The sequence below is a fragment of the Calonectris borealis genome, chromosome 16 (genome assembly GCF_964195595.1).
Source record: "Calonectris borealis chromosome 16, bCalBor7.hap1.2, whole genome shotgun sequence".
Taxonomy (NCBI): Eukaryota; Metazoa; Chordata; class Aves; order Procellariiformes; family Procellariidae; genus Calonectris; species Calonectris borealis.
In genome coordinates this window covers 5801581-5825980 of record NC_134327.1, presented here as the reverse complement: position 1 = coordinate 5825980, position 24400 = coordinate 5801581, and the positions used below count along the sequence as shown (strand labels likewise).

The window sequence follows — 24400 nt, the reverse complement described above, 5'->3', positions numbered from 1 at the left end:
AATATACAGCACCTCAACTTAATAGCTCTAAAGTTGTATCTTTGTGTTGCACCTCTGTATAAATGGGCACTCTGTGCATTTCAGAAGGTCAGAAGAGAACAGGCTCTGCATGAAAAGGCCTCTGGAAAGTGGCAAGTCAGCCCTGGTCCTCTGTCCCACTCAGGTAGGAGTGAGCTTCAGCCTCCTGTTCCCAGCTTTTACCAAGTGCTACAGCTTGGTTGGCCACAGTTTGGCCTCTGTGGTTAGCTCTGATCATAGAAGCACAAGATTCCCGTGAAGGTGGGATGAGACATCTAGGTTGCAGACCTAGAAAACTCTGAGGTTTATCTAAGCTTAGCCAAATGCCTCAGGAGGAAGGACTGCTCCCCCGGTTGCAGAGCTGTCTCTGATTACCCGCTGCTTGGGACTGAAGTACTTTCTGCTTCCTTTTTTTTTTTCCTTCCTGTCTTCTTCCTTCAGCGTGCACAAACCCTGCAATAAAACCTCATTCAGAAGGAAAGGGAACTCTCTATTGTGCTGCAATTATAAAGCAACAAATGACTTAAACTTGGGAGGCAATGCAGCTGCATTTCAGCAGACAGGAAATGTTGCATAGTCACAAAATGTTGCATACACCAAAACTGAGACTACTTTTATTTAACCCTCTGCCTTGTGAGTGAAGAGGTTGGACATAAATTCCAAACACGGGCTTGGTTTTCTAACTCCCTAGAACTCAGGGCTCTTTAGACTTCTTTCTGGTCCAAACCTATTGTTAATTTTAGCATTTATTGGCTACTACAGCTAAGACTGAATACTCATTTAACCTCACCAGGATACATGCTGTAGTTACAGTATATTCTAGGAAACTTTAATTAGTTCACATTTTCATCTGAAATACAATTACATAAAAAATATTTTTTTAACATAAAACACCAATTCAGTATGGTTTTCCTTCCTTCAGTTTTGCTACAGTTTGATTTTTACGGGACAATTGTCACTGTTTTTTCAAACTGAATGAAATAACAGAGCTTTGAAATAGTTCTCATGCACATATTGTGGCACGCTTCTTTTTTGGCCTTTAGCCTAATTAATTAGTGCAAGGTCACCAGGCAGCCTGTTTTAGAGCAGGGCTTAAATCCATGTCCTAATTTAGTGCTCAAGCTAATGGATTGTCTTTCCTTGCTGGGCCTATTTCCTGATCTGTAAATATAAAGCTGATCCCTGCAAAAGGTTTTGTCATACACAAATGACAAGCATGGTTTAAACAGCACGTAGTATTGTCTTTCACCTGAAGAACTTCCCTTGTCACACTTTAAAGACAAGCAAAGCAGGTCATTGCATATTGAATTGCCCTGGAAAAGCACGTGTGCTTCTTGGATTCAGATTTTTATTATTTCCTGTATAGGCATATTATGCAAGTACACTCTGTGTGCAATGAGATCACTGACAAAAGGTGTAAATAATACATACGAGAGATAGTGGGAAGTGAAGAGGGGGGGACACTACTGAAAATAACTTGGGTGATAAAATAATCAGATGACAGGATGAGTTTTTAACAGACTGACTCAATACTCATTCAAATAGAGAGATTTGAACACATTTGCAGCAATCATGCTGACTCTTCTCTAAAGCTCAACTCATAACAGTTTACAATAGATAATAATAGAGAGAGAGTCTTGTGAACGCTGAGCCTGTAATTACCTGAACAGTAATAAGTTGGAATGCTTTTACTAGAGGTCTTCAACATGCAGGGATGAAAACATGATTTTTCTGTCCAGCAGAGGGGGCTTGGCAGTTAAGTTTTCTAAACACAAACCCAAACGATTTATTTGGAAATTGAGTAATACTAAAATTAAACTGACTTTTACAGGAACTTGCATAGTATTATAGATAAAAACAGAACTTCCTACAAACAAGAGATTCAAATATAAACAGACACAATTCAAATTGAGTGTTGTTCTGGCTATCTTTGTTTCCCTTACTTAGTGTGGATTTTCTATTTCAATAGAAAGCCCTTGCAGTTATACCTACAGGCACAGTGTGCAAGTAAAAAAGTTTTTGCTCCTAATTCCTTTGAAAAGCTGAGTCCAAGTTCCTATTAAACCTATCCCTGTAAACTACTTCAATACATGTCCAAGAAAAAAACAGGGAAGATATTGAGATAAACTCCTGGTGGAAAGTTTTCCAAGCCACCACAAAGCTGTGTATTTGAAGGCAGGACATGTCATGCAAGTGGTCCAGGAGTTTACAGCACAGTTATCTAATTATTTGAGGCCACTTTGTAGTTTTAAACAGTAGACATAAATCTGAATGGCCACAAGAGCCACTGGCAACCTCACAATATGGGTGAGGCCAAAACCACTAAGGTAATCCGAGGTGGTGGTGTACAGAAGCACATTTAAAGCTAATGCTTAGTATTAAGTTGCACACAGTGTTACATCAAGACAAAAGAATGACACAAATTTCTCTTGAAATTAAAACAGGTTGGCTAGTCTTCTGGTAAATTCCTCTTTTTCATGGTTAATTGGGTTTGTCCCCCAAATACTGTTTCCTTGCTTGATTTCCACTCACATAGAAAAAACTGCAGGCAGGTGCATTGGAATACCTGGGAATTATATTCACTTTATTACTTCTGAGGAATAGAGTTTTACTCCACATGTGAGTACTTAATGGCACTGTTCAGTGCTGTTCAAAATCTGATTCTTCTATTTCTAGTGAGAACTAGCTGCCAATTTTAATGACAGATTCTGGTAAATGTAATTATTTTCACCTCTGTGGCTCCAGCTTCTGGTTGAGGAAATATTGAAAATAACGATGCAGTAGAGTAACTTAAAATGAAATTCATGCCAGATGTAGCAGAAGGTGCAAATGACTCACCATGACCAATAAGGGTGCAACACTTTCCCTCGCGGACACGAGCACAGGCTGTCCTGTTACGTGCGCAGCAGCAGTCACCTTGCAGGGACGCTGATAGGTGCAGCACTCTGCAGCAGCCTGGCTCTGCCTACTCACTGGCCTCGCCGGTCATTCTGGTGAGCGCTTCTCAGAAGGCAGGATCTCAGCAGCTGCTCCGTGTTTGTGGGGTACAAGAGTCACCACCCACGTAGCCCAGTAATTTTCCTTAAGTACTAACATACTTCAAAAAAGAGTACGTGGAAGAGGTGGAGGATGAGAATCCTGGTCACCTGGTAAAATAAAATTATCGTTTAGTGTGGATATCAGATTGTCTGCTAAACCTTCTATTTGGAAGTGCACGTACTATCTACTGTCATACTATATACCACCATATTTCTGATAGAAGAAACAGATGGGCTGTGAGGGTTACAGCAGTCCATTGGGAGGAAGGGGGATGTGGCAGATCACTGTGTGTCCTCAGTCCCCAAACCAGGATCCCAATTAATGGCACCAGCTTTGCTAAATGGTGATCTCCGGCCCTTCCTGCCTTTGAGTCCTCCCATCCATACCACATCTGCAAAACTTCCACCCATTGCTCTCAGTTGCCCCAGTCTTTGGACCCGGTGTCCTCCACATCCTTTACCCCACTTCTCCAAACCCATTTCAAAACCACTCCCTTCTCTATAGAGCTGCCTTTCTTCTCCCAAAATAAAAATATCCAGCCTTCCACTGACCCAACAACCCTGGGCTACACATCCTTCCTGGGCCTTCCCTTTCTGCCTGCCTGGAATCACCCCTGAGCTGCTTTCTCATAACCCTCAGGCTCTCCCAGCACTGCCCCTGCCTTTTGGCCCACTCCCCAGTGTCAGGTCCCCCAGTGCCAGCCACCCCTCTGTTCCCTTTGGCCTCTGCAATAATCTGAGCTCCTTCCTGGCACAAGTTCCTCGGGTATCCCCTCCTCGGGTGCACTTTGTGAAAACCCTGACTCCTGCTTTTCAGATGGGAGGATTTCAAAGCATACCAAGTCCTCCACCATGCACAGCTGTAAGAGCGGCAAAAAAGGACTTGTCTGAGGGAAAGCAACTGGGTGTCAGCTTTCATAAAGCAATGCACCGCACAGCACTGCTGTATACTGGAGAGGTTTGAGGAAGAGAAAAGAGAAGAAAGGTGGGCAGTTATGGGAATTTGCAAGAAAAAAGAATCTACTGTGATGTTAAAGACCTGAGTCAAAATACAAGGAGGCTGAACTTCCCAGAAAGGAAGTTCACTAACAAGGAACCACAGATAACCTTCAGAGGCTAAACTGAAGACTCTGGAGGAGAAGGTAGACTTAATTCTCAGAAAAAAACCTGTATGAAGTATACTTAATATCAGAGAGAAAGAAAGCAAAACCCAGAGCGCATCTTGAAACTAAAAGAGGTATTAAACAGAAATTACAGGAAGCAATTAGAAAACATCAGGCTGGAAAGCAGAAAAAAAGCAGAGTGTGGAGTAAATTTTAAACCTGGGACATTGGGATTTGTTCACACAGAGAAAGATCAGATGGGGACAAACTTCCAGCAGTATTATGGAAGAAGCCAATAAGGAATTAGCTGGGACTAGCACAGAGGGAGTACAATAAATTAAAAAATAAAAAAATAAGGAAAAGGACTGTGAACTGGCAGAGAGGAGACAGGCTAGAAATGAAAGAGGAAACAAAGACGCAACAGAATAAATATTGCATGGGATAAAGAGGGAAAAAGAACTAGCTCACCTCATGGGAAAACTCCCAAATCTGCTTTATTAATTGCCAATGACAAGTTTAAAGCCTTTTGGGTACAGAACTTTTCACATGGAGAGGCAACTATCTGTGCAGGTTCAAAGTGGATCACGGAAAGCATTATCTTAATGACAAAGGGATGTACCAAAACTATGAGCCCAGAGGAGTAAGATGACGTCTGACAGCTTCAAACATAAAATATTCTAGGGCACGTAAGACTCTAGATGCTGCTGACCTAAAAACTACTAGACATTACTACTGCTGTTGTTTTAACAAGGGCATAGCTTCTTCCAGCTTGGTTCATCTTTCCAAAAATGCCAATTCTTTGAAGGAACAGTAGGTACATTAGAAAATGTATTATAAGCAAATGTGTAATTGTCTCCCTTCCATTCAGCATATTTACACGCATAGTCTTTAAAATAAAAAAAACAGTCACTCCTGAGTCTTCTTGCACATGAAATGAAAGCAATCGAAAATTTGATTTTTAGGCCGTCAAGAGGTGCAGGTAAGAGCCCAGTTAAAGTATGTTAATGTACATCCCAAGAACTTTCACATGAAGGTCTAACAAAGATCCAAGCAGACAAACCGTTCTGCAGGCATGAGTCATTGATAATCAGACAGCTTAACGAGAAGTCCAAACAGTCTCCTTCATCTACTGTAAGATCATTACCTTAAGACAACAAAAAATAATGGGTCATATTGTCAATTCGGTTCCTCCAGGGATGAATGGAGCCCCTCTTGATATGGTGCAAAAAGAGAAGTAAAAATACCCAACTAGAAAAGGGTGTCTGCGCTGAGTTCCCAGTGACTGCAACGGCTGAGTCACAGTGGGTTCTTGGACATGCGAGGGAGTTTTAGCAGGAAACCGCCTACCACTTTATTTACAGCTCCACTTCAACTATGCCATTCGACTCAGCTCAGTAGATGATTTTTATCACTCTAGATGTTGTGGATGCATTTGCACAGAGGCACTTTCCAAAAGGCCACATATGATTAGCACTGGTTTTTCATGAGGTTTCTATATATTCACTTCAGATGGAAAAATACTGCCCCTTCTACCTCCAGTACAAAAGTACCTTTTCTCCATCCACTCTGATTTGTTTAAGTCATTCCTGACCTGCATGCATGCTTTGCATTGCTGAACTATATCTGTTTAGAAACTAGCATGCTGTCATTGTATACCTTACCAGCACAGGCAGCTATAGTAGCACAAAAGCACTTATCTTAAAAATTTGGACAATTCTGGTGTCTCACCGTTATTCTTAAGTAAGGCAGGAGCTCAAAGACCCAGGAAAGGTGGGGGAAACCACAGGTCTGCCAGCCTATCCCACCTCAATCTAGTGATCTCTACATTCAGCACCTAGAGACAGTCCTGCTCTCCTGCATACAGCACATTATCTTTCTGGCAATTAACATAATTAAAACAACAATAAGTTTGTAGGAAAAAAACTTTCTGCAATGCAAGCAAAGTTTCTTTTTATACCTACCTTCTTTGTAAAATATGTAGTTATGTATAGAAAGCTATGTCAAAAAAAAGTAATTGTTTGCAAATTCTAGCCCTTAAAATTTAGACAGGGCCTTCCTTGTCTTTTCCTGCAAATTCTGTCCTAGTTTTGTGAAAGAGTTAAGATCACACATTTCACCAGCACCCCTGCATCACTCAGTGCACAGATGTATGAGTGGGCAGATTTGCATGTGCAAATGTAAATCTGATATTGCCCAATTTTTCAGTTCTTGGCTTTGTAAACCACATAACATCAGTGCAGTGTGTGCGCCAGCGTGCAAGCCAGGAGGAAGGCTGTGGTATGTGCTGTACTGAAGTGCAAACTGCTAATTAGGAGAACAGAAGAGGAAATGGGGTAACGATTCTCTGGAACAAGTGATGGGTTCTCTGCACAGCCTCATGACTGCACCAAAATTCTATTTTCAGAGGGGAATGGGTGCTGAATCCCCAGTGATGAGGACTTGTCTCCGTTCATGGAGCGCCCCTTGGCGTAGCAAACCCAGTGGAGTACAACGCCACGACACAGATCCTCCCAAATCTGCTTCTTCCTGCGCAAACATGCTGTCATATTTCCTGAGCCCTGAAAAAGGGGGCTGGGAGGAGATAAGGGAAGAGATATAAAGGCAAGAAAATACTTCAGTTGGACCCATTTCTCTCTGCCAGTATACAGAAAAGTTTATGCAAATTAGAATCAGCCACAGGATCTCTGGGAAGTTGCCAGTCACACTCTCCGTGTCTCAAAGTTAAGGAATGAGTGCAATTAAGAGAGGGAACTCTCTTAAAGCTGTTTCTAAATAGCCAGTAAAAACATCCAGTTCAGTCCAGCAGCAATTGCTTTGGAAATCCACGTTGGCAGCTTTGGACACACAGGATCACTTTTTCTTTTTTATGCTGCACAAAACTCTGGCTCATTTTTTAAAACCAGATTCAGCTTTAGCCCTGCCTTTCAAGTACACATGTCAGAGATCATCATACGCAGAGCAGAGGAAGGATGCTGAATGAATCACAAGACATGATCTATTTGCCAAAGATTTGTAGGCTGTACCATTCTTGGTATTTTATGCAGCGGGTCTGTCACATGAAGAGGATTCATATGTGATCTGAAACAACTCAATGAGTGCAACACCGTAAAAACCAATGGGTTTACCTCCCCAGTCTCAAGTCTAGTGTTTCCCTCTCCCCCAAATCACACCCCTCCTACCCTTCTACCACCACCATAACCACATGTTGGCACAAAATTTACAGAAAATAACCACACTCAGATCTGCCTGCCACTCGCTAGTGGAAACTGGGAATTCACTGGAATTCAGGGAACTGGAGGCAGATCACATGCATTATACGCTTGATACCACAGTTTATCTGCACAGTTGATGTTTCAGAGTTTCATGTATGTTATTCAGTTTCCCTGAAATTAACCTTTAAAAAGAAAAAAAAGAAAAACCCACAGTCTTTCAGGGGGATCAGAAACCAATTTCAGGAAACACTACCAACTTTGATGGTAAACGCAGCCACTGAGAGTAAATGATTCTTTTGCGTATGTGTGTGTATTGGACTAAGTTTTTTATTGAGTTTCATACAGAAACAGAGGAGGAAAAGCATAGAATGCTATGCAACGTGCTGCTGGAATACCACATTGCTATATATAGCAGACTTACCAGTGGTGAGCTATTCTTAGTATGGCCCATGAGCAAGCAAGAAGTGAGGACATGTTTTTTTCCAGTGCTTGAACCAGGCAAGCTGCTTTTTCCAAGCCCTGACACCTGGAACCCCCCAGTGCAGGGATCCCTTGGCATTGCTCCACTGGCACAGTGCACAGCCTCGCCTTGGGCTTCCCTGGTTTGCGGCCCAACAGTCAATGACTGTGTGGGGGAAAATGGGACACTAAGAAAGTAAGGGCAAAATATGAGAGGAATAAAAAGTCGGAATGAAAGGAGGAAAACAGAGGGAGTTAGGTGGTGTCCTTTCAGATAATTCAACATTTGTAACACAAATATATCTAGAAATGAGCTTCAAATGCCTTTGTTTTTCATCTCTTCAAAAATAAGCTATTTTTAGCAGTAAAGCGAAGGTCTGGACCCCACTGCTCTATTCTGGATGCAAATCTGCTTTTCCATTTTGCTAAAAGCATCTACTTGGAGATCTTTGCCCAGCTGCCACTAGCAGCATTTTGGATGCAGAAGTTTGGATGCAGAAGTCAAGTCTAATGTGAAGTCACATTTGCACCCTTCCATAGTCACGGCATATCCATCACATTCCTATTAAAGAACCAGCACATGCTACAGAACAAAACGTTCACCTTGCTCAACAAAGAAAAAAATTCCTGAGAAACTTCCTAAGATCACAGACGTTGTACTATTGTTACTGTGTTTATATACTATTATAACTGGATATCTTCTGAAGGCATCTGATGAAGCTCCTGCCAAGCCTTTAGCAAAGAAATTTAAACTCACAAAAGATTTCCTCCTGACCAAAGCATATACTGTAAGCATGGACTTGGGAAGATACCGGAGCATTTTTAATGTACTCAGAAATTCTGGGTCTCTGGCAGGCCTCTGAAGCTAGGCAAACCTCTCATGATGTGCAGGACCCTGTCTGTAAGTGCGTGCTCCACCTTTGCCACGTGTAAGTCACAGCACTGTATGAGCATTAGAAAGGGACAGAGCTCTCACTGACTAACTGGAAAATCCATACTCCCTGTTAGTATTTTAACCTTCCCTTATAGACTCAGGGAGAGAGGATGTAAACCTATTTATATGGTAAATCATTAGAGAGAGCACAGGATTTAAATTCACATTTGTCAGTTTATTGGTATTTCTTGGTGTTATTGTAGTAGGTGCTTAATTGCATCTGTTTGCCTAAAGAAGTTCTTGAGGGAAAAAGCCCCAACACTTGACATTTGAAGAATTATATCTGCTTTTTCTTGACAAGTTATGACCCACCTAATCTTAATTTTTAAACTGGTGATTAGAGAAATCTAATTACAGAACTTCAGCTTAGATATATACTAAAACAGCAATCACCTGAAGGCTGCATTAATTTATGTTGAATGGGGCTGTAATATCAGGAATATACAGATCATTCTGTTTAGAAGTAAACCCAGAAAGTCATGGACATAGTTTTGGTACTGCTGCAGAAACTGAGAGATTATTCAGGCCGTACTCCAAGTCATGGTATGAGACAGAGCCAGAACAGGACAGCTGGAGCAAAGAAATAGAGAGAAGTACAAATTTAAACTGTTTGCATATAAGAATAGCTCCAGCCACCTTACCAAAAGGTTTTTCTGGGAGTAAAGTTGTATTAGAATGACTTGTGGTTTGAGGTCATCACATGTCACTACTCATATGTTCAGTAAGTTTTTGAAGGTCACCTTGGCAAGCTCAATTCAATTTGTGTATGTGACTAAGTCTAACACTTCCTCTAGACTCATTATCAGACATTTTGCCAGTATTTTGAAGTTATTATGAACTGAAATAGATCTGCACTTGAAATACATCATAGCATTTCTTTCCAGTTTAAGATAACTGATAATAGGACTTCTCACAATGTCAGAGGACAAAGCTGCCCTTAAAAAGTGAGTCACCACAGACATCAAACCTCCCGCCAAGAGCAATTCAGTGAGATGTCTCCAGAACTCTGGAAGGAAATCCTCCAGGCTGGGCACTCTTCCCACTTTCATATTCTCAGTTACCTAATTTACTGATAGGGGACGTCAAGGCCTGCATGTAAGCTACACTAATTTTACATAATGTAATATTTCTTCTTAATTAATCCAAAAGCGTGTGTGGTGAGGTCTGTATCTAACTAATATAGATCTTTCTAAAATTAGAGAATGCTTCATTAATATCTTTGGATAATTTACCCCTTTAACGACAGATGCCAAAAATTCTACATTTAAAGGACTTTTGTGTCAGAAATAGCCAGGTTATTCTCCTGATTCCTAGAAATTCTGCTGGAGTTGGAATATGGTGAAGCTAATCTATTCTGAACACAGCTTGTTGAGTTCGCACATAAAATTGGTTCGCAATAAATCTGGAGAGGGAGAATGTCTGAAGAAAAAAATCCAATTCTTTTTCCACAAGAGCAATTATGGTGGAGTTTTTTTTCCTTTCCTTTTCTTGGGAAATGAGGAATTAATATTTGTATTCTGAAGTAGACTGTTGAGCCACCTATCAAGACCTATCCTTTCTCCAGGGACAGGGGAGGAACAGAAATCTGGCTAATTTCTCAATACTTTAAAAACTGAGAAATTAAAATTCATATTAGCTATTTCTTACCTAGATCTTTGCAAATGTGTGTTACATAACTAGCCAAGGCCATAAGAAAATCTATCTATAATCTATAAAATCTATGTAGGATCTATCTGTACAGTAGCATTAAAGATGCATATTCACTAGTTTCTATTTGTTGAGTATAGGAGTTAGTAGATACTGCAGGACCCTAATATATTCCACCAAAATAAGAGTTTGGGTGGTTTATGATTTTGAGATTAGACTGCAACTGTAAAAAGGATCTGTCAATTAAGATAGGTTACAGTAATCACAGTAGGAATATGGAGGTCAGCATATCATGCAAGTAGGAAAGCCCATGAAAGATGTTTTCTCAAGGCTGAGTATTCATAGTATTCAGATCCAGGCTTGATGACTTCAAGTATTAAAAATCCAACCAAGTCATCTGAGAGTGTCTCAGTGCATTGTGAAAGAAATATGATTGTCCACCTGGATCTGGATGAGAAGCTGCAAGATACTGCTGTGCCATGACCTTCTGATTTCTCAGCTTCGTATGTGCTACTTCTATCTCTTATAACAGCACTGTATCAGTCTTTGTTCACTTTAAGAATAAGACCACTTTTTTCCTTTTAATTTGGACTATTGAGTCTCTCTACATTCAAGGAAATAGAACTGAGATTTGGGTCCATTTGACCATATTAAGAATGAATTTTAATTAGTTTCTGTGGACTGAAAACCAGACTGAAAACCAAAGGTGAGGGAACATTTGAGTCCTTGGCTCCACCTCACCCCAACCATAAAAATCTCCTCATATGTGGATTATGCTCATGAATGAAATGCATCAGAAACTGATTCCACAACCTTTGAATTACTTCATCAGAAGCTCAGCATTTGCATGTGGTTTGAATAGACGGAATCATGGGAGCACCAGAAAGGGTATCAACACCATTCACCTTCAGCAGCAAATGCAAATTCATAATCACGTAAACTGTGCAGGACACAATCTAAACAGGCATTGAAAACACAGAGAACTGGTAGAAAATGCCTGTAAGAATGGGAAACTCTAAGAGCAGAGAGTAAAGTTACCATTAAAATAATAAAGAGACACTGGAGGCCTTTTTGGATTATGAATTGATATTTTGCTTGGTGTCCTCAAGGTTTCCACTCAAAAATAATTTTTCCCCAAAGTTTATGACCTCTCCTGTGCTCTTTTCCCATATTACATGGATATATAACTGCCTGAGGACTCTAACTGCATGTACAAACAGTAACCTCGGCTCCAAAACGCACAGCACAGTTCGGTGCCATGGCTAATTTTCCTGTGCCATGTTACCACTCTCCTTTCATGGCTTGGGATCTCAAAAGACATGAGAACTGGAGAAACAGAGAATGTGGCTTCAACAGCAAGGGAGAGAGCTGCCGGAGCAGTGAGGGAGGCAATGGAAAGGGAGCAGAGGTCTGTAACTTGCTTAGTTTGGAAAGGATGACTCAGGTATTGCGGTAGCCAGACTGAAGTAAAATTAGCAACTGGCTCTGAAATTCAAGGTCTATGTTCCTCCAGCCAGCACTGAAACCTTTCTAGTCCAGTAAGTGTATCTGGAAACCAAACTACCTTCATATGGTTCTGCTTTAAAATATCCAGTTCAGTATTTATAGCAGCAGTTCCCCTGTATGAACGGCAGCGTGCTACCTCTGCAATTAGCACCAACATACACGCACAACAACCAAGCAACACAAATCTCTCATTTGTATGAAAAAACCACCAGAAAGCAGGCTGCCCTTTCACAACGCTTTTACCAACAATTTGAAGCTTTCCTTTTTTTTTCTTCTTCACTCAACTAATTACCAAGGAGGATGTCTAAACTACTGAAATATAGAAAACTCAAACCACATCTTTGTATGGTTAACTGTTCAGCATTTGAATTCATGAGACCAATGCGAATCTGGATTTGACTTAGTTAATATCCACAAAAGAACTTCCACTGAACATCAGACAGGGTCCATTTAGTCTGGGCTCAAGGCAACCGGCATTTACTGCCCCAGAAGAAGGAACTAACATAATTTAAAATAAACAGTTCCAGAATAGCCAGCTTAGAAAGACACTTTCCTCATAGCCTCCGACAGTTAATTTATTACTTATTTGAAGTATAACCGTTTGTATCTCTTACAGAGATACATTTCAGACAATATTGACTATTCAAAGGAACTTACGGGAGGGAGAGGCTCAACTCTTGCCCAGTTTTAGCACACAGTTAAGTTTAATTCACTTAACTTCCAAAAAACACAGCTTTTCATACTAGCCAGTAGACATGTGCACTTTCTCACAACTAATACTCACCGCAATCCTTTTTAGAAGACAAACCCACTAAATTTCTATCATCCATCCTAGCTAGATGGGATCTGACTTGTACATTATCTGCAGAACAGCACGAATTCCAGTTCAGACAGATATTATTAATTCTGTACCAACTGGCTAGCCCTTCTCTAGGTATAGGCACCATGCTTATTAAGGCTTGATAACAAATTGGTGACATCTCAAAATGTACTTTGTTCTTGGCATAATGACTTGTATATGCTGTGACAATCATGCCATACACACATCATTCCTCAGTGATATCTAGCATGATAATTAATATCAGTGTGAAGTGAGTCATTTTTATAGCCATTTCACCTGGAAGTAAATGACTAAAAGAATAAGAGGGTGAGCTGTATTCATCAGGCCCACTTTATTATCTCTTAGAAAATCATAGTATGGATAGTATAGAAATGGAGATGTATAAAGAAATGTCTAGTCACAATAGTTACATCTTTTGGGCATGTCCCATTTAATACGTCAAACTCTGACCTTAATACTTAGTTAAAGTGGGTTCACACTTCCGTCAGTGCTGCCGGTTTCAGTCCATCTGAAAGCAGACTCAGAAACAGTGTGGTGTCTAATTTACTTGCAAAATCAAAGAATTCCGATTTCAGGGGTTTCATTTAAATAAAAATTCAGATTCTGGCGAAGAAAACAAAACCCACTAAAACAGGAAGGATGGTATTGTGGTTAAGTTTCTAGTATGGGGCTCTGAAGACCTGAATTATGTTCCAGTCCTAGCTCTTCTGCAGACTATCTCACTCTGTGACTTTAAGCAAATCACTGAATCTCTTGGTGCTTCAGTTCCCTTTTCTAAAGATGATGTTGCTGATTTCGTCAGTTTAGATAATGAGTGCTTTCATGTAAGAGCTACCATTTACAATATCAGCATGAGAGGCTCTAACCTCAAAACACTAATAGTAAAATATGTGACCCTATTTACTTGAACTGTTCTTATAAGAAAATAGCAATTTATTAGACTTGGAAAAATATTTTGATTACTCATTGACAAGTGTCTTCATAACAATAACACAACTGAGCTGATTTAACATTCCCATATTATTTCCCATGCAGATTACCCACTTACTATGCCAAATTCTAAACAACATGCTATTCCACAGACACATTGGCTTGCCAATTAATGCAGCTTCATAACAGAATCAGTATCTGCTTCTATTCTCAAAAATTAGGAACAAATGGGGAAATCTGAATGAGGAGTGCCTGCTGATTTTCTAAGCCTTTCAAGGTTGGTGGGTTTTTTTGTTTGTTTTTTTCCATAGGACTGCCCCTGTAGGGGGGATGAATTAAGCAGGGTGTGGAGTGCCCCATAAGGGAATTTATATTGGGGAATACCATACATGGTATCACAACCTCCTCCCTCTTGGTGGTTTCACAGGGTGAGGAAAGGCTTAGAGCATAAATAAAGAAAGCTCTGCCTGCATTACACTGCTGCTAGAAGAGCTAAGAGTGTGGTTTTGAAAAACAAACTAACAAACAGGCAAATGTCTCATGTATTGCCAACTGATACAGTACTCTCCTACCTTCAAAGCCACCTTCAGAACCATGTTTTTTCCCTTGCTGCCTTCTGGCAGACCTCTCCTGGCATCCATATTCCCAGCTTTGTGAACAGATTCCCTCTAGCCTTTGCCCTGTTTCTAGCCAGTAAGCCATGCTCTTGCTGCACAAATGCCTAGCAATTCCTCTGAATTTTCTGTCATTTTCCAAGCCAATGTTAACAAAATAGGGGTAAAGACTTTTATTTTTAACAAAAGCTGAGTTTGTTCTTTATCCTAGCCTTTGGAGATTTACTGATACGACCCATGCATTTACTTTCCTGCCCCAAGAAACAAGGGAAAAGGGGGTATGGGATAATGTCTCCCAATCATTTTCTTTCTCGCCAGGCTTTGCCTTTCTTTTCTGAGACCATCAGCAGGGAAGAAAGGGAACACAATTTGTTTCTCCACGTGAAATGGTACTTTGTGAAGAGGAGAAAAAAAGGCATTTCAAAAGGAAGGCTTTACTTACCAAACGGACTCTAAGGAGCATCTAATTCACCTTGCAATAAGCAATAAGTGCTCATTAAGCTGAGTGACAGAGCACAGATCAGAATCATCTGAACTGGCAGCCGTGCTTTCAACTTCAGTCGTTTCTAGAGACCACCTCTGTGTGCTCTGCCCAGCAGCTCTGCGCCGGCTCCAAATTGATGCACTGCCCTCTACTGGGTAGAGGAATCTCATTTTATTCAATCCTGCTGGCATGGAGCTCTTTCCAAGGCCCAGATTATGGGGTAAGAAAGAATACAGAAGGATGGGAATGGGGGGTTGCGAAAGGAAACACGAGTGGGTAAAATTGAAGATATCCCAAGAAAGCTCAACTTGTGGGACCCTCAAGTCTAAAACCCCAGCTCTTCCAATCACAAAATCTTCACCCACTGTACAAATCTCCTTCACATACTACGATTGATGCCCACTTCTCCTGGGCAAGCCTTTTTAAGGCATCTTATGGAGCACCCCGGACCACTCCCATTGTGTTCCACGTAGAGATGGTATCAAACTCCGTAAGCAGCAGCCTGACGCACTTGGCTTCTTGTGTCCGAGCTGGCAGGCTCACTCCATTGCTCTCCTCAGCGACTGGGAGCTCACCTACCCATTCTAGCCCTGCCAAGCTCTGAAGCTTTGCAACTAGATATTACCACATTCCTGCTCAATGAAGAAGACTTTTTGGACAGACACTTTGTCAGCTGTACTACTCAGTACATGGCAGACAGACTGCACGTGCACCTGGAGGATCTTTCTTTCCCCTGTGATCTTACAAAATTAAAAATTACCTGAGAGTGGAACAGCTTTCCTGGCACACGTACAGCAACCTGCAGCCAACCTCCATCTCATCTGAGAAACACTCGTACTACTGTGCTGCATTACAGCCATGCCGTGCTCCACTCCTTAAAGCCACAGTGATGCAGGAGCCAACGGTGCAGTAGCAGGAAGGTAGCTCAGCTGGGTGCCTCGGGGGCTAGGTGAGGAGTTAGAGGATCTCAGCTGTACTTTTGGCACTGATTTACCTTACTGTGACACAGTTAAGCACTTCAAATCTCTTTTCTTTGGAGGGGTGGCAGGGAGGAAGGGAACTTTTTCTTACCTAAGTAGACTTCAAGCTGTTAAGGGCAAGGCCTGGTTCTACTACCTGTCTGAACATGAACAGTGCCTTATACAAAACAGCCATTGACTCTACTTGCTGCATGGATGCACTACACCAAAGCAACTAGTGGCAAAACATTTCTCACTATTGCATGTTCAAATTCTAAAGTAAGTTTCAGTTCCACCATTCCTTCATGCTTTTGTTTTACACAGAAAAGCAGCTGAGCTTCCCTCCCCCTGCTGCGTATGCCAAACCTTAGCTTAAGCTCAGTTGCTCAAAAATTGTTTGAAAGAAGACCTCTGTGCCAGGTCTTAAAATTAATGACGAGCTGTGTTTCTCCAAATTCATGACAACTATACTTTCACAGGACAGAATGTAAGCAGCAAATTTTGGTGGCTAAAGCATCATCAGAAATTTCCAGGTTCACCTACTGTACACTGGCTGCACATCACTGTAAGGCGCTGTATTGCCATCAGGTTAATTCAGTCTTTGACCACACTGGATTTTGAAAAGAATATTCAGTCTCAAAGCAGGAAATACATTCCTTCAACTTCATCCCAAAGGACAACTCACAAGTCCTTGCCAGCCCCTGTCGCTTGAATCATTTGACAGAAACATTTCCTTTTCATTGTCACAAAACATCGTGTTGACTGCAAGGGGAAAAACATCCTCTCTCTGCTCCTGATGTAAAGAAGCATTCTGGCTGCAAAAACTGTATGTCATACTGCATGCCGCTCTGGAACCGCATGTGCTCTGGAAGCTCAAGAGTCTGTGGAATTCTTCACAAAGTTTCTGTATTTTTGCACATGCCTATGCAGATGGATTACTGTGCAAGGTACATATTAGGGCACTTGGCTTCCAAAAAGACAAGGAATAATCAGAAGACAGAATGCTTGGCCTTTTAAACAGGTGTTGGTTACTACTTTAAGAAACATCCTCCTTGGAAAAAAGCATGCTTTACTGGGGCCTACTTAAGGGAGCACATAAGACACTGGTTTGGTACTTGAGGTTTCAAATCTCCCTCTGGGCGAGCAGAAGAGCATCCCAAGCCTCCTGCACTGGCTGCTGACAAGGTTATAAATACAGCTGGGGATGTGAACAGTTACTTTTAAATCTGATTACCCTGTAGGAAACCCCAGGGAAATTCTGTTGAGAACTCAAAACCCAGTGTAGCATCCGCACAGTCCTCTCAGTGGAAGGATCATAGACTTCTCTGAATGTTTTTCTCACTTTAAAATTATTATTGGTCTAAATTTCCTCCCCTTTAGGACATTTAAGTTATACATTAAGTCCTCTCACCTGTCCATGCTGACTTGTTAGCTTTGAGGAGAGCAGCTATCTTCATGTTAAAACTTTCCACGTGGCTTGCTTGCTTGCTTGCTTTTCTTGCCGTTTTTCCCCACGTTTTGAGCTAGCTGCCAGGTCAGAGCCTTGTTCATCACCTACCTCTAGTGTCCCCTCGCCTCCCTTTGGTCTCAGAGCTCTCCTGTGCTGGGGCTTCCCAGGCAGCACCTCCTGCCGGGCCAGCCTGACCCTGCACCCGCTCCCTGCCGCTTCCCGGGGGCACCTTCCGCACCACCACTTCGCGGGGGCTGTCCAAAAAACAAAGGAAAAAAGAGTAAAACCAGAATTAGTCGGACAGAAGAAACGGGGTCACCCGAGGCTGGAGACCACCACCAGCGGCGGAGCGGGGCGGGGAGCCTGCGGGGGCGTACGCCGCAGCCCCACCGCCGGGGTTCTGCAGCGGGGGCAGCGCCTGCCCGCGCCCGGCAGCAGCGGGGGCTGCGCGCTCGGCGCGCCGGGAGCTGCGGCTGCGGGCGCGCTCCGCGGGAAGCCCGGGCGCCGTGGGCACGGCTCGGCTCGGCACGGCCCGGCACGGCCCGGCCGTGACTCATTCGGAAAGTGAAAGTGAAGCGGCGGCCACGTGTTTTCGGAGAAGGCAGGGGAGGAGCCGCCGGGCAGAAAAGCGCCGCCGCGTTAAATAGAAAGCAGAGGCGATGAGCGGGCCCAGAGCGCTGGAGGTGCCGCCCGCCCGCCCGCCCCGCGGGAGCCCCGGCTCGCTGCGGCGCCAGGCAGGGCCCCCGCGCGGAGGATGCTCAGCCGGCCGCCGGGGCCAGGACTAGCCGCCGCGCTGCCGGCTCCGGCGCGCCCCTGTCCGCAGCCCGCGCGTGTGCTGCGCGCTTCGGGGACGGCCCCCACCCGCGGCGCCCCGGGCGAAGGTAAGGGAGGGTCTCTTTCTCGCGGGGTCCTCGCGAACCGCGACGTGCATCGAAACGCTCCTGCGCCGCAGTTAGAAGAGGTCAGATTTCGGAGGCACGGCAAGGGAGCCCTGCCTGTTGTGCAAGAGCGTGGTGGCTTTGGGGGTTTTTGCCCTTTTTTTTTTGTTCTTTTTTTTTTTTCCCCCCTCCCTTTTTGGCTCAATGTCCGTGCTCAAAACGGAGCTCTCGTGCCTGCTATAAAATAGCGGGAAAAACAATAAAGCGAACACGCAGTGGTTTTTGCACGGCACCGCTCTCCTCCAAGGACCCCGCGCCCTCGCTACGCGGTAGGAGCCGGAGCAGCCCCCGGGCTGGAGCGCGGCGGCCAGGCGGGCGCCGCCGGCGGGACGGGCCGGGGCCGGGGCGGGCCCCCGCCGAACGGTCTGCTCCGGCGGAGTCGAGACACCCTTGTACCGGACGCCAGCTCTGGCTTTCAGGCTCCAAAGACTGGCGTGCCCCATGTTTGCTCAGTGCCCTTTGGAAAGGCACTGCAAACTCTCTCTTGGCTATGGAGGACTTCTGCTAGGGAGCCCTGCGATTTTTAGATCTCGGGCTTAGTGGTTATTTCTCAGCAGCGTGCCCTGAAATTGAATTTTTGTTAACTTTAAATACTGAGCGGTAATCCTGGCCCAGTAATTGGAAAAACTGACATCAGTTTCCTTCTGCTGTGTAAAGAAAGCCTAATGCTACTTTCAGCCTGTTAAGTTATTTGCCAGCATAAAGATTTTACAACCCTCTTTGCTGTTTCAGGAGGTAATATGACCTAAATGAAACCAAACATCAAGTTGTTAAATTAGCACAGACAGGAATCCAGCTGCATACTTTCTTTGAAATCCTCATTAGCATGTTACCCTGAACCGTAAGATGGCTGAGGGATTCATTTCTGAGAATACTTCAAGGTTTCTCAACAAGCTGCTGCTGCAGATCTATATCTGACTATAGGGATAAATCCTAAAATCTATGCTTGCCAGTAAGGTCAAGGCAGCCAGCGGAGATGTATCGAACCACACTGTCAGAGGTAGACGTTTCAGGCCAAACTCATTCCTGGTGCAGCACTGCTAATTCCTTTGAAGTAACACGAGGGATGAATTTAGTCCCTCATGCTGAAAGATATATCAATAGGAAGCAATTTAGATTGGGCCACTTAAAGTGCATATAATACAAAAAAGAGAGAGAGAGACTGAGGAGTAATGCTCTAAGGGTTCATAGAGGTTGATTTGTGTAAGCTAGTGAGGTTGTAGCATTGCTGTCCCAAGGGAGAGTTGGGGGAATGGGAAATTGCCTTTTATGGCTGAGCCTCAGGTTAACAGGAGAGAGGAAAGTAGTTTTAAGATTACTGTGTAAATTGGCAGTGTTACAGGCTGCCGGTCCAAGTTACACTTCAGTCGCACAATAGCACCTATTCACCTCACCCTCCGCCAATTATCCAGAGACATACCCAGCTGCAGAGTTTACATTGCCTTCACCCACTTTCTCTTTTTCACACAATGCACCAAATGTTGATGTTGTCTGAGTTCTGACATCTCGGTTGGGATTGGGGAAGGGAAAGAGGGAGATGCAGAGAAATTGGTAATTCAGTTGTAAAACCCTGTTGCTTTGTTCTCTAAAAACTTGAGAATCTGACTGTACACAAGATTTCTCATTAAGAGGGTCCTGTCATTTGACTCACTCTAGGTCCTGATGCGCTTCTGTGCACTTATAGCAGGGAAACGGCATTATCCTCTGTAGCTGTTAATGATCCTTGCTAAATATTTTTGGAGCTTTGGACTTTGTCATAGTGATAGACTGCTAATCTTATCAGAAAGCAAGCATTTTTTTGCCCAGTGTAAATTGGCAAATGAATATTTTATTATTTTATAATGGGTGGGAGGCATGTGAATGGAAGACTTGGTCATTCAGAGATTGCAGCTGCTTTTCTCTGGGGAATCTCACACTGTGTCTCTCTTTGGCATTTCAGAATAGCTGCTGGAAAGCTGCCCTGCCGTAGCCGCTGACGCTATGGAAGACCGCATCCGCTGGTCTAGGCTGTAGGATGGTAGCGCACAGCAAGGTGTCAGCAGATAATGCAGTTGCAGCAGACCCGAGATGTCTACTTGACCCTCCAGCACGGGATCGTTCACAGGCTCGAGGCTACCACGGCCCAGGCCGGCCCAGCACTGTGCAGGCACAGAGCAACACGCACTTCCGAACCTTTCGCTCGCAAGCGGATTTTAGTAGCATCACTCGAGCAAGCAGCCTGCTGGATGCCTGTGGCTTCTACTGGGGACCTCTGACTGTCAATGCTGCCCATGAGAAGCTGAAGTCTGAGCCTGAGGGCACCTTCCTCATCAGGGACAGCACACAAAAGAATTGCTTCTTTGCCATCAGTGTTAAGACTGCGACTGGGCCCACCAGCATCCGGATAAATTTTCAGACTGGGCGTTTCAGCCTGGATGGCAGCAAAGAGACTTTTGACTGTCTTTTTAAGCTGCTGGAACATTATCTAAGCTCCCCGAGGAAGGTACTGGTTACCCCCCTGCGCAAAGTCCGTGTGCAGCCCCTGCAGGAGCTCTGCCGGAAGAGCATTGTCAAGACTTTTGGGAGAGAGAACTTAAACCAGATCCCCCTCAATCCTGTTTTAAAGGACTATCTGAAATCCTTTCCATTTCAGATATAAGTACAGCATTAACTGTGTAGGGACGTGTGAGAGATGTGTAAAGAAATCCAGCTTCCTGGGTTTTTAAACATGTTTGACAGTGAGCAAACTTATTTTTGTAGCAATTTACTGTATTTTGGGATGGAACTTGAACACTTGACTTCTTATGTTTACAAAAACTGTTTGCACAAACCTGGGGTTTTAAAACCCTGGCATAATTTTTCTGCCAAGCAGAATATTTTATTATTTTATAATATTTTTAATGATATTAACATAATAAACTTTATTGTGAAAGTTTTTAAAAAAAAATAGCATCTCTGGCTTTAGTTTTAAAGGCTCTGGTACCTATCCTGCTGACAAACTTTAATTGCTAATTGAGTGTGTAAGCGCAGACAGGTCTCCATGTGGTCCTCCTCTTTGCCCTACCGAACTAGCCTGTTTTAGTGCTAGTCCAGCAGACAGAGGATTCCTGCCCCAAAAAGCCTAAAATAGAAAGATGCAAGTGAGTAGAAAATGTACTCGGGATGAATCTGCCCAGGAGTCTAGCGCTCTTCTTAATCCATGAGAGCAGGAACAGTGTATTAAGACTACAGCAGTGCATAGTTTTTGAAACAGTGAATCAAACCCTTGGCTGAGCTAATTGCGCCAACTCTGGCTTGCCTTACTGCTATTAAAAGCTAGAAGGCTCTAAGTGAGAAGAGGTTGCTGTCTGACATAACCAAACCACATGAACGTCGGTGGGGAAAAATAAAACTGTCCAGAAATGCCATTCAGACACTTGAAAAGGCTGTGAACACTGTATCATTATGATGCATTGGGGGAAGGATAGCCCTTTAAATTGGCATACACAAAATGGCAAAGGTGCAGACATCTTTAGACTTCAAAAAGGGGTTTCTTGTCTTAAATTCCTGGTGATCTACAGAGCACAGATTTGATACTTTAAAAGAATCTCTGACTTAGCTCCATGACGGGATCCAGAGAGCAGAAGCCTATAGATTTGCAGCTGTAATTTCTAGTGGCTAAACTGCATTCAGAGGAAGTTAAAATACATTAGACTGTTTTGTAATGCCATTTGTAGGAAATTGGTGAAGGCACCGCTGGTCATAAAATGCAAAATCAGTGCCCCATAGAGCTGTAACTGTGAATGACCTGAGATGCCTAATTTGGCAAAATCACCTGCATTACGATAAAGTGATTCTCCCCTCCCCCAAGCATTTCCTGAAATCCATGAAAAGCTGACTTAGAAAACCACCTGAACCAAATCACTTCAAAGAAGGCACAGAGTCTTTCACAGAAATGTACTCTATCAGCACAGATCTACGTGGCTTACAGTAACTGTAAGCAGTAAATGAAGTCATCTTTAGAGTTTGGAAGATAAAAGGTCTCTCCCTCTACTGTAATTCACATTCCTTTTAAAGCTAAAGGCACTTTTAGGAAACACTGAGCATGTGTTATACAGTGTTCCTTACTGAATAATTTGCTTAATATCATTTACTCTACAAAAATCAGCTCTTGCATCGTTTATGTTTCTTTGGAATAAATAGGTTTCCTCCTCAAATATGACTAAGAATCACTCACAGTGCATCAGACATTGTGAAAAAGGGAAAAAGAAAGAACATAGAGGCAGTATCATGTGACCCTTTACTGTGCTGCTTCCCTAAAAACGTTCTTTGGATTGGTCCTGCCTAGCAGTCCCATTCCCTTGTCAGCCATCCTGGCTGAGGTTAGCAGACAGCATTTCTGCTTAATTCTGAAGCTGGAATTAGTTGCCGAATGATGCATTTTCCCACAGCAGCTGCAAGGATATAAATTGGGGAAGTAGTGAATGCTGTGCTATGCAGCAGATATACAAGAGCAGAGCAAAGCAACTGCCTGAATGTGAATAGCTTTAAGAAGTTAAACTGGGGGGGGGAAGTCTTTGCAGGGTCAAGGCTGCCAAACTGGTTTGCTGTCAGCAGAGGTTGTTATCCCTTTCTCTGTCCTCTTTTCCCAGCCCCACACTGTAGTATCTTTTAATCCTTCAGGCCCCAAACTAATGACTCTTGCCTTGCTATATAAATAAGCGTCCACATGACAGCATTAGTAGTAGAACAAGCACAATGTAGCTTAGAAGGTTCTCCACTACCCCTGATAAAAACCAAAACGACGTAGATACATGGATACATGGTAAGGGCTTCCCACTGAGAGGCATGGAATGAAAAGCATAAGGGTTGAGCCCATTTCATTTTCTTCCTGGCAGAAACAAACCTACTTTCTTTCTCTCTCCCTTTTATTGCTATAGAGTAAGTTTAGCAGAAATTATCCATATCCTCCCACATGAAGTGCCTAAATCCCTTCATTTTGTCTTTAATATGAAATGCAAATGCGGGATAGCTCAGAAAAAAAAATAATCAAAACTATAAATAACAACAAGAAGGTCAGAATTGTATAAAAGAGCTCTTAAGGAAAGAGGAGACAAAGCTGGCTTGTATTTTTAAACTACATATCTTTTCACTTGCCTTATTCTTCTTCCCCTTCCTTCCTTTCCTTCTTTCTCTCTCTCTCCTTAGCATACAATACAGTGGCCAGGCAGATCCTCTTTCTAGCAGGTATTTGTAGGTTGCTCCAAAGCAACTAAGAAATTCTAACCACAGTATGTGTGTTCACAATGTCACTCTGACTTGCCCTCTGTAAGAGCTATGAAGGGCTCTCTAAATTGTCTGCCTATCTGTGTGCACTGATTTAAGGACTCTATCATGCATAGTAGGAGTCTCCTGAAGATTTCTGTAGTAATTCCAGCTGTCAAATCTCTCATCCTCTGTTTAATAAAGTACCAGCAAGGTCAAATAGGGAATTTGCTGTATTCTGTACCTAAAGCAATGGAAACACGTAACAGTGCAGTTTAATCCTCCCTGCTAAATAGTATGTGAAGAGTGGTGTTTCCAGTCCCTCCCCCTCTTGCCCAGTTCTTTCCTCTGACCTTTTCACTCCTGGCTGTGGCTGGAAAGTGAAGTAAACAGTCAGTCTGGTAAAGGACTATGGAAGAATTTGAGCCACGCTCAGGAGCAGAGCAAAGGACCCCACAAGGACCCCGGGGGTCTCTGTGCAGCAGGGTCCTGCTGGAACACCACCCCAGCCCTGCTCCAGTGCAATACCCCTGTAACCGTACAGGCAGCAAGACTGAGGCTTCCTCGCTTTTTAAAGACAGAAACACACATTTGCTTTCACAAGAGGTTAATTTACATACCATGCTGCAGCTGTAAAACTTGCTAACGAATAGAGCTAATTAATAGAACTGTAGGTGTTCAGAGAACCTGGTTAATTTAGCTGTGAAAAGTTATTGAATGCTCAGTAGGAGCCTCTTGAATGACAAGCATAACCTTACCCACTGTGAATCTGTGGTCACACTAATTCTGTTATGATTGAAGTCATTTACAAGAAGTGAGGCTTCAGCTGCAGTCAGCACTGATGCTATTTTCAACAGTCAAGAAAAAAGTGTCCCCTAGGGCAACACGCTGACCATATCTAGCCATCAATATTCCTAACCCAGCTTGTATTTAATCCTCTATTGAACAGTGTATCCACCTCCTGAACCTTCTTCAGATCCAGTGTCTGCCCTTTCTGTTGTACTGGGCTGTCATTCAGTCCCTGGCTCTCCTTCCACCCCTCCA

At 43.1% G+C, this 24400-nt stretch overlaps 1 protein-coding gene and 1 long non-coding RNA gene across 4 annotated transcripts; one reads left to right on the top strand and one right to left on the bottom strand.

The window, feature by feature from the left end:
- Positions 1-445: 445 nt before the first annotated feature.
- On the bottom strand, positions 446-17794 carry LOC142089054 (uncharacterized). Of its 2 annotated transcripts, XR_012676085.1 has the most exons (3): positions 17157-17794; positions 1681-3164; positions 446-471 (listed from the first exon to the last, which is right to left on the bottom strand). It is a non-coding gene; the product is annotated as an uncharacterized LOC142089054 (long non-coding RNA). The 2 variants fall into 2 exon arrangements; XR_012676084.1 differs by having other exon boundaries at positions 446-3164.
- A 160-nt stretch (positions 17795-17954) lies between these two features.
- On the top strand, positions 17955-23285 carry SOCS1 (suppressor of cytokine signaling 1). Of its 2 annotated transcripts, none has more exons than XM_075164982.1 (2): positions 17955-18076; positions 20073-23285. In XM_075164982.1, exon 2 carries the CDS (start codon positions 20148-20150, stop codon positions 20769-20771), a length of 624 nt encoding a protein of 207 aa, XP_075021083.1. In that variant the 5' UTR covers positions 17955-18076; positions 20073-20147; the 3' UTR covers positions 20772-23285. The 2 variants fall into 2 exon arrangements, with proteins under 2 accessions (XP_075021083.1, XP_075021084.1); XM_075164983.1 differs by lacking the exon at positions 17955-18076 and adding an exon at positions 18085-18156.
- The last annotated feature ends 1115 nt before the right edge of the window (positions 23286-24400 follow it).

What these genes read in the sequence shown, in the direction of transcription:
- SOCS1 (XM_075164982.1), top strand. Translation starts at nt 20,148, where the DNA reads ATGGTAGCGCACAGCAAGGTGTCAGCAGATAATGCAGTTGCAGCAGAC.